The sequence below is a fragment of the Prosopis cineraria genome, unplaced genomic scaffold (assembly GCF_029017545.1).
Source record: "Prosopis cineraria cultivar Desert tree isolate PC_DT_omini unplaced genomic scaffold, ASM2901754v1 PC11, whole genome shotgun sequence".
In the NCBI taxonomy this organism is placed as follows: Eukaryota; Viridiplantae; Streptophyta; class Magnoliopsida; order Fabales; family Fabaceae; genus Prosopis; species Prosopis cineraria.
Window position 1 is genome coordinate 20,661,572 of NW_026555342.1, and position 15,288 is coordinate 20,676,859.

The following is a 15,288-nucleotide window of genomic DNA, read 5'->3' on the forward strand; positions in this document are numbered from 1 at the left end:
TTTAAAATAAAAATTAAAATTAGATAAAAATAAAATAATATTTAATAATTTAAATATTTGGCCAATTAAAAGCCCCAAAAGCCCCAAAGGTTAGGGCCAGGTGTAGCTCTATAAGTTTTTTTTTTATGTTAGGGTATTTTAAGTCTAATTCAAATTGAGTTTGGCTTGAACAAGCTTGGTCCACCCAAAATTATTAGCTCTAGAAATAGGGAGAGGAAAGGAAGAAAGAGAGTTAACCATTGGTTTGATTGAAGGCGAGGGGGTTAATAATAAGTTGATGATTTTATCCTTATTAGAGTTGTTTTGAGTTTTTTATTTATTAATAAAATAATTATATTATAATTTATTAATTTTATAATTTTAAAATGTAAATACTTTCACCTTTTATCAATAATTTTTTTTGGAAGAATTAATATATTAATATTATAATTTATCAATGTATATTTAACTGGCAAGTTGCCTTAGCAGCAACACCACCTTCTTGTGAACATGAGGTCTAAAATTCAAACCTTACTTTGGCACTTGGGTCTGTTAGTTGTGTGTGTTTAATTGATCCTTTTCTTTTAAAAAAAAATCAATGCATATTTAAAACCTACTCAAAAATCTTTAGATGACACCCCACGCTCCCTTGGAAGAAGGCAGTTGTATAGGTTGCCCCATGTGATAAAAGGATAGACGCGTGTGTGTTACTTTTCCCTTTAGGAAAAGGGTCACTTTTTTTTTTTTTGAGGGAGTGAGTAGATATACAAGTGTCTGTGGGTGTTTATATTTGATCCATTTTTTTTAAAAAAATCAATTTATATTTAATGAAAATATATTGAAATTTAGAAGAAAAAATGTTGAACCGATATATTAATATTATAATTCCCAACTATATTAACATATTAATCTATTGAAATTTAGCTGAAAAAATATTAAACCAATATATCTATTTTTTAAAAAAACCAATGTATATCTAATAGTTCCAAATATATTTTTATTATACATTTTTGGGGAAGTTGTTTTTTATTACTATAAAACTATTGAAATTTTATACATAAATAAATTATTTATTCAATTTTATTGGATAATAAAAATTATTTTTATCATAAGAGAGAAGTAAAAAGGCATAAATATTTAATATCATAAATAGTTTAGAATTTTCAAAATAATATAAATGCAGTTTAGTCAAGTATATCTCCCTTAAAAAAATCCAATTTAAAAGGGAGGGATAGGAATTCCCTATCAATTTTCAAACCAAGCAAGAGCTCCCCTCCATTTTTCTATCAATCAAACAGGGGGGGGGGGGAGAAGTGATTTCCCTCCCTCCAAAGTACCCCAATCAAACACATTCTTAAATCTCCAATTCCCAACTACATATAACAGCCCATCGGCAAATAAAAAAAGCAACAAAGTGAAGTATTTCAATCATAATAAAAGTAAAATCCAAATGAGAAACTAAAGTTGGAGAGACTCAAAGCTAAGGATTAAGTAGCTCTTTTCTCTTTGATTTCAAAGGTGGAGTTAGATTGTTGGAGTTTGGACTGTGTGAGAGCTCCATAGAAAGAGACAAGAGAGTTGGTCATCATTGTGGTGAGAACCTAATTAATGAAGACACAAGAAGAAGAAGAAGAAGAAGAAGAAGAAGATAAGAACAGAAAATAGAGAGTATGGGAGTTTTTTTTTTATATCTTTTTTGTTCTATTATAAATATTGGATTATGGATATCCATAACTTCTAATTCTTCTAATTCTTATAATTTTTATAATTTTTGTATCTTAATGTCTCACATCACATAACATCCCTAATGTTTATGTCCTACAACATGCTGAATGAATGGTTTGGGAAGAGTTTCTTATGGTAAATATCTCATAATTTACAAATACTACATAATGAATCATTATATTAATCTTTATTTCTTTTTTTCGTTGTTAAAACTTCTTTTTTTTTTGGTGAAACAAACTTCTTTATTTATTTGTAACCCTAAGATTCAATTTTAATGGTTGGAAACTTATAAAAAGAAGCCATGCCCAAAACATTTGGAAAGTGAATAAGAAATACTCCTCCCTCGTCCTCTCTCTCTCACTTTTTTTGTCTTGCCTCTCGCTTATTCTTGAGCAAAGTAGAGTGAAAATAAAAAAAAAAAAAATAAAGGCTAGAGTAGTAGAGACAATATTTAGATATGAAATTAACAACAATTGATGTTAATATTTTTCATTTAACAATTTAAATGAAAAATTAAAGAAATAAAAACTATAGGTTTGGAAAATTAAACAAGCATCCTCATGAAAAAGACAAACTTGAACCAATACCACACAGATATGAAAAATCACAGATTTGAAACAAAAAAAAAATACAAATTGTGGTTCAAAATTCGGAATACTAGATCAACTTTCATTTAACAATATAACTAGGGATAATGATGGGATGGAGTTGAGGGAGAGTGATGTTGGCAACATTACGTACTGTGTAGACTAGATGATGGCTCATGACATTGCGTGTGCACATAAAATGAAGGAGAAGGGATGTACATCGCGTTAGAGACTATGGCTAAAGTTGATCATGTGAGTGTTGAAGGAGATGCTTGAGTAACAAAAAGAGTTACGTGTGGAGTGGAGGAGTGATGTTGCATGAGAGGGGGGAGGAGAGTGTTGAGTGTCGTGAAGGTAATATGTGAGAGATGAATTTGAAAGTAGAAAATGACAATGAGAGAGGGAAAGAGTATGTGTGCCATTGAATTAAAAAAAAATCAATGGTTCAAAAATAATGACATAACCAATCAATGTGTTATCTTGAATTAAAAAAACTATATAGTGATTATTTTAAATAACTCTTTTACAGTTAATGACTGTATAATAGTTATTTCAAGGAATTGCTATATAGTTTCTTTTCTTTTTGAATTTTTTTCTTGAGAGACAAAATAACCACCGTATAATCATTTTTCTTGAATCTCATCTCAGTTATATAGTGGTTTTTTTTTCAATAACTGCGATATAAAAGATGTTATATATAGCCTTTTTGTAGTAGTGAATTAACAACTTATTCAGAAATGAACAAGCCACTATCAGCATAGAATGTCTAATTTTTTTGTTTTAAGGTTAGTTAGGCATTTAAAGCTTGGCACATTGAAACTCCATCTTTATCATGTTTTCATGGGTTTTCAGTTTTGCCCCATTTTTTAATATCAAATCACCTGGATTAAATTTGAGATTCACGCATGGAAGGATATTAGGATTTAGGAATGTTTTGGTTGTTTCAGAATGGCCTAAAATGAGTTTTTTGAAGCTTCGGTTAAACAATGGTGACATTGTTGAAGATGGGAGGTGCATGTAGAGAAGCATGTTAAATAAGGGCAATTTCATCCTTCCGTCTTCATACTATTTTCTGGTCAAAGAACATTGGTTCTTGAAATGATTTTAGATCCTTGTGCATAATACTGAACTTCTATCAAAATAATTTCCTGAACAATGTGAAATTTTTCTGATTATTTTACTTATCCAAACTAAAGCAAGCTAATAATTGAGATTCACTCAAATTGAGCTTAGCTCGAATAAGCCCAACTTATTTAAATTACTGACTTTACAAACTTGTTAGGGCGAGGGAGATATTTTGGCTTCAATTGCAGAGGCTTCTTATTTGTTGTTTAGGTATTTCTCTTTTATTAACAGGGGTAATTTGATCTTTTTCATAAAAACTTATTTTCATATATAAGTATCAAAGGAGCGTAGTGCAATATCAAAATCTTAATGTCCTCAGCTGATATAAAATTTTGCCAAGAATTCTTAGTTGATATTTTGCCTAATTTAATTTCAATTTGAAAGAGGGGTAGGAGAGTGAGTGAAGTTTGCCTTGTGTTGGATATTATAAAAATATAAAGGGTATTTCTTTTACCAGAGAAAAATTCATTTTATTTTTTTAATGTTGAAAAAAGTAGCACAAACAACCAATAGTGGAAGCCAAAAAACCACACAAAAGAGCCTAGCAATACAAGTTAACACACGAACTCACGCGCGCAAAACAAAACACAAAAAAAAAAAAAAAACAAAGCAGAACAATAGTATCAACCAATGCATTCTTTCTTCTTACGAGCCTTACTATTAATAGAGTTCAAATTACTATTGTATCAATCATCAAATCAGAAGATCAAACAAAGAAGGTGTAGCTTTTTTAAGCAATTCCAAAAGAAACATCATTCTATAACTCATCGTTGCCAACTAATTAGCAATTTCATTACCTTGGTGTGCCACCAAAGAGAAGTAGTGAACGTCCTGGTTTGATATATGAATGATAGAATATCTACCATAAGATCAAAACATTGCCAATCATTATCAACATTTAACATACTTGCCGTAGTAATGGGTATTTCAAAAAGAATTATTCTACATTAATAAAATTAATTACTATTTAAATCTTTTTTTTTGTAACTTATACATTAAACCTCATTATCATGTGAAACTATTTTTCAAGGTGTGGTTAAGGTGTCATTAGTCGGTGTTTTATTGCCAAATGTATATCATTGCCAATAAAAGGTAATACTTGTCGCGGGTTCCAGTATACACTGCCATTGACCTTTTAAACATTCTCATCTATCTCCTCCTCGTACTTGTGTCTCTTGAGTTTTATTTAATTTTTGTTGTTATGTGCTCTTGCTTATTATGCAGCAAGGGTTCATTTAATTATGGGGATCACTATCACATTTAACTGTGTGTAGTGAAATAATTCTTAAGGATAGTATTTTTGGACATGACTTGAATCATATTTTTTTTTTTTGTAATGCCATAAATTTTCACAAATTAATAGTTTAATAAATTATCTTAATAATTTTGAACTCTCATCATGGTAAAAAGAAGTTTTTTCCTATGATAAAAACTCTTCGCAAATAGTCTATAATGATAAAAAAGATTTATCATAGTAGAAAAATTTTAAAATAATAAATTTACTTTACCATGATAATTAAGAAAACAGTCATTATTAAATACTTCAAGTATACACCTCTATTATAATTTTAAAACCATAGTTAGGTGAACAACACTTTACAAACCATATTTTTACTGTATATACTTGACTTGGGCCCAATTATATTTTTTTAAACACTGATTACCACTCAAACAAAACTATCACATAGGGGTACATTTGATCAAAATTTTGCTTCACAAATACCTAGGTCATGAGGGATAGACATAATACTCTTAGCATATACAATGCAATAATTCATAAATAAAGACTAGCTACATGCTCAATAAATATCCTAAGTATGCATATTACACATCATTAATAAAAATAAAGAGGCCAAATTAGAAAATAGTGTCTGATACATTGAATTACGCCTCAAGTACTTCTTTAACCAAACTTGCTCCTGTAAAAATTAATAACCATAGAAAATGAGACTTAAAAGTTTCAGTAACCAAAATAAATATATAATAATGCACATGAGGTAGTTAATCATGTGATTTTTAAGTGGACAAATAAGACAATTATCCAAACAACTATTTCTAAACAATCTGAACAATTATTTAATTTGCATAACTATACTTTATATCCTTCTTGACAACATACTCGGATGCCAAGTCACCCAACTAAAGGTGAGTTGAACTAAACTACAAGCCACATATTGGATCTAATGAGGGTTTACCATATGGTAACTCAACCAAACAAAAATCTCTATCGAATAATTTTTAATATACTCTAACTAGTCATGCATTTAAAACAACCAAACAAAATTATTTGGCAGTGTTAATATCAACAAAATATTCATAAATACAAAATTTAACCCATTTGGCAATTATTTTTGATAATATATATATATATATATATATATTATTTTTAACAAAAATAAAAATTTTTCAAACAACAAAACAAGCACAATTAACCACATATATATACACAACTATACATTAATAATAGTTACTTTATATATTAGACAACACATTTCCCTTTACAACACCAATTCCTCCACTTACTTGGTCAACACAATTTACACAACCATTTAATAATATATATAGATATAATATTAATTTCATAATATTAAATATTAATTTCATACCAAAATTAATAAATAATTTTAATTTAAAGAGTTAGAAAGTTTAGGCCTAATACCTATATTAACACTAATTCAAAGTTAGTATCTCATTTAATTTTTCAAATTTCTTTTTAAAATTCTCATACCCCAATAAATGATATTTAAGTCTTAAATCACTCCTAATATCAAAATTCCATCAATTTATATTTCAAAAAATAAATTAAGAATTAAAAAATTATCTTCAAGTTTCAAAACACCATTCCATAGCCTTAGAAACATTTATTCATACTCAAATAAATATTTAATAATTAAAAATTCATCTCAACATCTTAGGTCCAACATAAATTCAAAAATATATATAAGTTTAGAGTTTAATTTAAAAATTCTCAAATTTAAGTTCCAACTTCAAAGAAATATTCTACAGTATTTATTATATTTCCAACAATCTCAACATCTATTTTAAAATAATTATAACTCCAGATTAACTATTTTATAAGAATTTTAATTAGAAAAGTTTTTCTATTGATCAAAATAATACTACCATTTGACAGTCCTAAATATGTAGAAAATATTTGTGAAAAGACTTTGGAGAAAGGGAGTTATTTTGAAAATCCAAATTACTTGAAAAGCTAAGAGCATACTTTAAAAAAATGGGCCAAGCAGGGAGAGAAAGAAGAGGAAGGCGCGCGCGCAGAGAGAGAGAGAGAGAGGTGCTATTTATAATCGGACGTGAGTCATATATTCATTTATTTTATTACCTGTTATTTAATATATATATATATATATATATAGCAAGCGGGACAAGTCACTAACCACTTTCGAGAAATTTTGATGGCTGAAAGTGGACTTTGACTTTCATTTCCTTTTTTATATATTGTTTATTATATGTATATATATTATTTATTTTTTAATTATATTTTAAACTAAACTAATAAACTTCTTTTATATAACTTTAAGTCTAAATTTAATTCATAATTAAATGTCTAAATATATAATTAACTCAAAATAATTTTAAATACAAATTTATTTTTTATTTTAAACTTCAAAACAATATGAATTTCATAATTTATTTATTATTTCAAAACAAAGATGTTACATTTTTAACCCAAGTTTCCAGAACCTTGCTCTGCAAAGCAGCTGAGCAATCTTAGTAAGATTTCCTCTTTAACACTTCATAGATTCACCCATATCTAGATCTAGCTCCCAAATAAAAAAAAAAAACTTGTATACTTAATCTTAAATATATACTTGACATGCTTGTTTTCAATTAAATTAAAACATGTGCATATTTTATATATTATTTATTCTATAACAAAATCTTGTTATTAACACTATTAAAATATTAAAATTCATTTTTTTTGATTTAATTTAGATAAAATTATATTAAATATATAAGATTAAGTATTTAAATCCCCCCAAATAATGGGAAGGATTCTCCTCTTCCTTCCCATCCTCTTCCTCTTCTCTTCTTAATTTTTAATTATTAGATGAAGATTTTGAGCAACCCAGATCTGATCTCCTTTAACATATTTTATTTTATTTTACTTTACTGAATTTTTAAATTATTCTTATCAAATTTTAGTAGTTTTAAATTTTATTATTTATATTCTTTATAATTTAATATTTTAATAATAAATATAAATTCAAAGAACCGCAATCAAGCGATTAAATTAACTATATCCTATAATTAAGACCAGAAGGCATGTGCGCGCGTGTGTGTATATGAAAATTTTTGTATAGACAGGTGCACAATTTTATTTATGATATATATATTCAATAAAAACATACAATATCAGTTGTCAGCTAGTTGTAAATATAAATTCATTCTGTTATCCATGATGATTGAGAGAAAAAAGGTAAGAAAAGAAATTTTAAAAATAATAATATATAATTTTTTTGATAGTATATAAAATTTTATTTAATTAAATTAATGCTAACATAACATGTTTTTATTGGACTTTGGACGAATCATGAATCACATCGTCCATATACTGGGCCTGAATTTCTCCATAAACATGTGCGCACGGCCTCATCGCCCGTCCTGCCTGTATATTAGGCCCAATCCTCCCCAATTCGACGAAGCGCGTGCCGGTTAGCGAGGCTAGCGAGTATGAAAGGCTCCATAGTCGAAAATGACAGATGACCAAATCAAATCATGGCGAACCAACAAAGCCTCCCCTGACATTGACTTGTGATTACAATATTAAAAATATAATTTTGGATCATTGGATGCCACTCGATTTTATTGCAATAGCAAAAGTGAAGGTGAAGCAGATAAGATTGTTGATTCCTTTAAGCTAAGCTATTGGTCGAAGATGTTACTCCTGCATTATTATTGATGGCTTCTTCTCCTTTATCTTCGCCACTTTGGACTCTGCAACAACGAAAGAGTGTGGCACTAGAACTGTGTATATATATAGCGGCGTCATTATCATGCATTCCAAGTTCTTCTGGATGCCCCTACACATGCATTTTCAGCTTCGGTGATTCACTTACTGATACCGGAAACTGGTATTTCAGCTCTCCACCGCCGCTGCTGCCGCGGCAGTCCAGCCGGTGTTTATTTCCTCCCTATGGCGAAACGTACTTCGGTCGCCCCACAGGAAGATGCTCCGGTGGTCGTCTTATCATTGATTTCATCGGTAGACCACAAGTTTAATTGCTAATAGAGACTAAGGAAACTTTTTTGAAATGAGGACCTTCGACGGCATAAATTGCTGAAGGTTAAATGACTTTAATGCTTTTGTTGATTTAAAAAAAAAAAAAATTAGAGCAAGGTCCTTTACTATTAATATTTCACACAAGGTCCTTCATAAGATTCTTTGTTGTCAATAATTTTATATGAATACTCAATGCAAGGTTATTTAATATCCATATGTCAAATAAGGTCTTTTGGTGGCAATTTATTGAGCTTTGAGGCATGTTTAAAGTATATGTGATTTTTCTTCTAATTATTCAAATATTATTTTTGCATATTCAAATATCCTTGTAAGAAACTCTTAAGGATACTTTTGAATGCATATGTAATGTTTCTTTTACGATATGCGATTGTTCTTTAACATATGCAATGTCTCTTTTATATATTCAAATATCACATTTGGATATTTTTATTCAAATATCCCTTGTTGAAATCCCTTATGGATACCTTTGCAAGCATATTTGATGTTTTTTTCTATAATATGTGACTACTCTTTAGCATATGAGATGTTTTTTTTCATATATTCAAATATTACTTTTGCATATTCAAATATCTTTTGTTAAAATCTCTTATGAACACTTTTGGATGCATATGTGATGTTTCTTCCATGATATGTGACTGCTCTTTAACAAAATATGATTTTGTTCCATATATTTGAATATTACAAGTACAAATTTAAATAAATGAAAGAAAAATTACATTATCTTAAGGGGTAGTTACGTATTGTAAAAAAAAAAAATTGCATGTGGTTGAATATACTTGCATATAGTCCTAAAACATGATACTAAGTGTAAAATTTTTAGAATAACTAAAATAATTATTCAAATTTTTAGAAATATTGAAGAAGGTGTAAATTTTGACAGCATATCTACCAATAATGTTCTACAGATATTGGAAATATTTAGAATCAATAAAGAATAAAAACCTCTCGTATTTTTCTTTCTTCTCATATGTACAAGTTGATTTGTCGATGATATGTAATAAATGATATGCAGGGTAGCCAAAAACTACATATATGCCGAGTGTTTAAAATTTTGAATCCACTAAACTTAAGTGAACTCATGCATCTTTGCATTTTTTTTTTACTTATTATTTAGTTTTTGGATTTGATTTGAGCTTATTAAACCTACGGTATTTTTATTTATCATTTTTATCTTCTTCTTCTTCTTCTTCTTCTTCAATTTTCTCTGTTTTTCTTTTTTTTTTATAATTAAGTTTCTCCTAAGTTCTGACTTTAATTAGTTGGATTTTATGCTACGCTTCCCTCTATCTCAAATCTCAAATCACAATTTTTATTTTCAAATTTTTATCATGTTCTTCACTTTTTACTTTATTTATTTTTATCTCAAATTTCACTTTTTATCCTATTGTCTATGTAAAGATTCTATCGATAAGTAATTTATAAGTATTTTTATAAGTGATTTGAAATTAGAAGTGCACATACCCTAACCTTGGCAGATTATGAGACCCAACTTATCTAAAACATTATAAAAAACACTATAATGCTTTTTTTTTTTTAAATTCTTACATAAAATTGTTCTTGATATGCAGCTGAGTCATTAAACATTCCATTAATGAAACCATACCAAGGAATTAAGAATGGTCAAATAATAAATTGGAAGAAAGAGGAGGGAGTGAATTTTGCAGTTGCTGGAGCAACTGCGTTGAATGTAAGTTTCTTTGAAGAGAGAGCTATTTATACTGTGATCACCAATTATTCTCTCAGAGTTCAATTGGGTTGGTTCATGGAATTGCTTCCTTCAATCTGCAATTCTTCATCAAGTAAGTTCCTTGTTATTCTTTTCCAAACACATTATGGGTAATGTTTTGCGTGTATTATTTTTTTTCATTTATTTGTTGAACCCTGTTTATTAATTTCCCACGAATTTCCTTTTTCATGGGTGCATCATTTAAATTTCATTCAATTAAATTTTCCAACCTTTTTTTTTTTGCATGTTTTGATTTTCTCAACTATCATGCCAATTACCAAATACTTATGCCCAATTTTACTAATGTTTATTTTTCTTTTTCTAGCTCTTTTCCGGTGGTCCTGTAATAGTGTAATGTGCTAAGTTGTGGGACCATTATGCAAGATGGTTCCTTTTCTTTTCTTGTTGCTTATCTCTTTATTTTAATTAATATATATAAATAAATCTTTACTTCAAAAGAATCCAGCATACCAAATATAAAAGGGATTTAGGCATATTATAATATAATAGAAGATTGAGAAGAACACAATCAAGAACTTCTACAGAAATCCTTTTTTTATATACAAATTAAAATTGACTTTTTACACAAGTTTTATAACTGGTGTAGAATCTACCAGTGTGGAAAGTGCACACTATTTACACCAGACACTTGAGTGGTATAAAAAATTACTTTTCACACTAGATATAAAGCTGGTATAAAAAAGTGAACACAACCACAGCGTAATTTCAATTTATTTTATTTTAAAAAAAATTGCACTTGTCCACACCGATTATGGTCACAAGCAGTGTGGAAAGTGTTTTTTTTTTAAGATTAATTTATTTTTCTATCCAACCTTCTTGTATACATAAGACACACTTAGAAGTAAAGTGAACACTTACAAATATAATTAAAATCAAATATCTACAAAACTAATAAAGTAGCTTATCACAAGAAAATTGAACTAATTAACTCAGTTTATTTTACAATTAATGTGCTCATGTTAAAACACAATAACATAAAAAAAAAAAATGAACTCACAAGTTTGTGATCTCTAAAAAGTAGCTTGCCCAATATAACTGAATGCCTCTTAATTGCTACACCGGTTAAGTAAAATAAGATATCTGGTGTAAAAAATATTAAGTTTTTTCAATTTTTTAAAATCTGATCATTTTTGACATCGGGTGTAGAATGCTTTTCCACACTGGTTATAAAGGGAACTGGTGTGAAAATAATTAAAAAAAAAAATCTTTTCACACTGAGTACATGTAGAACCAATGTAAAGAAATAGTAATTTTTTTTAGAAAAAATTATAGTCACTTTTTACCCCGGATATGAAGACAAGGGAAGTTGTGTGGAAAAGTCAATCAATTCATTTATTTACCAAAATACCATCTTCTGGCTCTTCTTTCTATGCCTGTTTGTTACAGGTATAAAAAATATAAATGTAGAAACGTTTTTGTGTGGGAGTAAACACGCACACACACATCCATAACGTTTTATCTTTGCAGGCTGCAAGAAAATGTTTGAAAAATCCCTATTTTTTGTGGGAGAAATTGGAGGCAATGACTTTAATAAGCCTTTTGCCCTGCGAAGGAGTTTAGCAGAGATCAAAACTTACGTGCCTCACGTGATCAATGCAATCTCCTCAACAATGAGAGTAAGAATTTTGAAATGCAATAGCAATCATTTCAGCTAACAATATATATATATATACACGAATTTGAATTTACTAACTGTATTTAGTATAGACATATTGGGTGCTTGTATCATCTAAATTGTTGAAATTTAAATCAATGTTTATAAATTCTATTTCACCAGATATTAATGAGTAATTAAGTTTATCTAAATCGTTGACACAAATTTCAATGGCTCAGATGATATAAGCATTCTGTGTTTATAATTATCAAATCCAAATCTTATATATACACGTGTGTATTATATATATATCTTAATCCCTTTCATGGATATTGTAGGATTTGATAGGTGTAGGGGCTCAAATGCTCATTGTTCCTGGGAATATACCAATGGGATGCAGCCCATTTTATTTAACGAATTATGCGAGCAACAATAAGAAGGACTATGATGAAGATGGTTGCTTGAAATGGGTAAACAAGTTTGTTGAATACTACAATAAGAGGCTTCAAGCTGAATTAAATCAGCTTCAAGAGCTTTATCCTCATGCCAATATCATATATGCTGATTATTACAATGCTACATTGCCACTGTATCATTCTCCCAAAGAATTTGGTACTATTTATATCCCTCTGAACTACTCTTCCACTTATTTCTTGCTTGTCTGAGATATATTATAATCATGACAGGCCTATTTGATTTCCTATTTTTAAAATAATTTTTTGGTTTTAAAAATAAAAAACATAAAGCTGTTTGAAAATATCCTATTATAGTTTTTGATTTGGAAAAAGCAAAAAAAATTGTTTAATTTGAAAATGAGTTTTTTTATCTGTTTCCAAATAAAAAAAATTAAAAGTTATTATGATCACCATAACATATTTGTGATGTTTTTTTATTTTTAGTAGTTCTACAAAATTAAATAAAAGACAGAAAACATTATGCTTTTATTTATGACAATTATATTTAATTTATAAAGTAAATAATTCTTTCACCTTTTAATTTTATCACTATAGATACGTTTTTTAGAATAATAATTCAAACAGATCTTTCTCATTTTTTATTTTCAAAAATTGTTCTAAAATAATTATGTTAAGAATGTAAAAAAATAGATAACAGAATCAAACAAAGTCCAAACATGATTTTAAATTCTAGAAACCGATGCTATTATTTCTATTCTGATACGTGTTAATTTACTGAAATAAATTACAGGTTTTACAGGTCTCAAATCTTGTTGTGGGGCTGGAGGGGCATACAACTACAATATTTCAAAAAGATGTGGAGATGAAGGAGTGAATGTTTGTGATGATCCTTCAAAGTACATAACTTGGGATGGTATTCATTTGACAGAAGCTGCGTATAAATTGATTGCAAGATTTTTACTCAAAGGATCCTATATTGCTCCTAAATTTGATGACTTGTGCTTCAAGAATAATAAAGCCTTTGAAAGTTTTATTAGTCTTTGAGATTAGGGATTTGCTGTGTGACCCTTCCCCATAGAGAAATTAAAGGCGACTCTCTCACACACACTACTCCCTTTGTTTCTATATACTATTTTCATTTTTATATATAAGGTGTTTTTTAGAATTTTATTTTATCTATAAATATAAGGAGTGTTGTGATATTTTTAAGTAATTAGATAATTTTGCTCTTGTCTTTAAACAATGAAAAGAGAGATCAATTGTATACTTTACCCACTACCATCATGATATTAATTGACTTTCTTATAGGTAAAATTGAAAAATTACTGCAATTTAATGTGATTTAACTAAATAATAAACTTGTGTTGATATACGAGATTCAATTAAAAGCACCTCATATATATAGGAATGAAGAGAGTAAAAGAAAAAATTATACTACACAATTTAAGAAAATTGATTAACTACAATAATTGTGTCTCAGAATAAAGAAATTAGATTAAAATACCTTATGTTAATTAACACATATGAGCATGTATTAATTTTTTTTCGTTAATATAAATTGTTAGAGGTAATTTAAGAAATCTATAATAAATGCTTTTTGAGATTTGTGATTTTGTTTATAAAAAAATTAATCAAAAGTGACAATTTTTCTAATAAATAAAAACAGATAAGAGTATTTTTCCAATTCCTATATTACTTGGGGAGTGGATCCCTCCCAGTTATTTATTTCACTATTAATTCGGGTGGATGTAATATATATTTTACTCAACAAATTAAAAATTGAAATATCTCATTAGTTGTAATGATGCCCATCCATGATCCGACAACATACCGTGGAGGTTTACATATTTTTAATAATTAATAATTAATCACAGTCATTTAGGTATATGTGTGGGCCAAGAAAAAGACGAAACAAATTTATTCAATCATTTCATCTTTATATATAAAAAAATTTTTAAATCTCTTTTTATTCTTAAATATGAAAAGTTATGAGCATATTTTTAATAAATATATCATTATATACTCTTATTATATTGAAAAGGAAAAAAATAAATATTACTTATAAATTTACTTTGAAAAAAAGATTTATTTTTTATAATAATTAGAGACAAAATTAGAATATTACTGTACGTTTAAGTAAATAATTATTTTTTATTAATTTGCATGATTCAGTTAAAAATATCTTATATATAAAGATGAAGGGAGTAATTACTAACATTTAAATGGAATATTTAAAAGGTGAGGGTGCTTCTTGAGGAGAAATTATATAAATCTAATGCATCATATTATTTGCAAATTATCCAATAAAATTGTACCATTTTAATTAAATAAAATTTTTTCTAACAAAAAAATTAAATAAAATCTTACATATTATTATTTCTAATGATTTTATTTTTAGAATAGGATGTCTTTTTAATTTCTTTTTTTCCCTCTATTTATCATTATCAATACATAATCAATTTACATAATTAGAACCACGTGATATGACATTCTTTTATTAAATGATATGATATATGGGTCTGTGCAAGAATTTTTTTAGAAATAAATGGTATAATGTTCGCTTATTAATAGCAGGCTTCTTTGAAAGTAGAATGAATTTCATAATTGCATTTCATTTTTATAATTTTCAAAAGTAAAAAGAGAGAATGACATTTTAAGGCCCTCTCAAATTTATTATAACAAGAATTTATCACTTTTATATAAGATATTGTCTTGTAAAAATACGTATATATTTTTGTTAATAGTTAAACCTTAACTTATATTTTTTTTGTCAATGTTTTCATAGAAATTTAATAAGTTAATATTTAACTTTTAACAATATATGCGTATTTTTATAAGATAGTATCTGATAC

The 15,288-nt window shown here is 27.7% G+C and overlaps 1 protein-coding gene across 1 annotated transcript; it reads left to right on the top strand.

Annotated features, from left to right (window-relative positions):
- The first annotated feature begins 8,279 nt into the window (after nucleotides 1-8,279).
- LOC129287170 (GDSL esterase/lipase At1g28580-like) lies at nucleotides 8,280-13,584 on the top strand. Its single transcript, XM_054923352.1, has 5 exons — nucleotides 8,280-8,640; nucleotides 10,248-10,478; nucleotides 11,894-12,042; nucleotides 12,359-12,632; nucleotides 13,227-13,584. The coding sequence occupies exons 1-5, from the start codon at nucleotides 8,337-8,339 to the stop codon at nucleotides 13,478-13,480; spliced, it is 1,212 nt and encodes a 403-aa protein (XP_054779327.1). The 5' UTR covers nucleotides 8,280-8,336; the 3' UTR covers nucleotides 13,481-13,584.
- Nucleotides 13,585-15,288: the final 1,704 nt, after the last annotated feature.

Coding starts and splice junctions, on each gene's coding strand:
- LOC129287170 (XM_054923352.1), top strand. CDS start 8,337: ATGGCTTCTTCTCCTTTATCTTCGCCACTTTGGACTCTGCAACAACGA. Junction 8,641..10,247: donor TCTTATCATTGATTTCATCG/GTAGACCACAAG, acceptor CTTGATATGCAG/CTGAGTCATTAAACATTCCA. Junction 10,479..11,893: donor AATCTGCAATTCTTCATCAA/GTAAGTTCCTTG, acceptor TTATCTTTGCAG/GCTGCAAGAAAATGTTTGAA.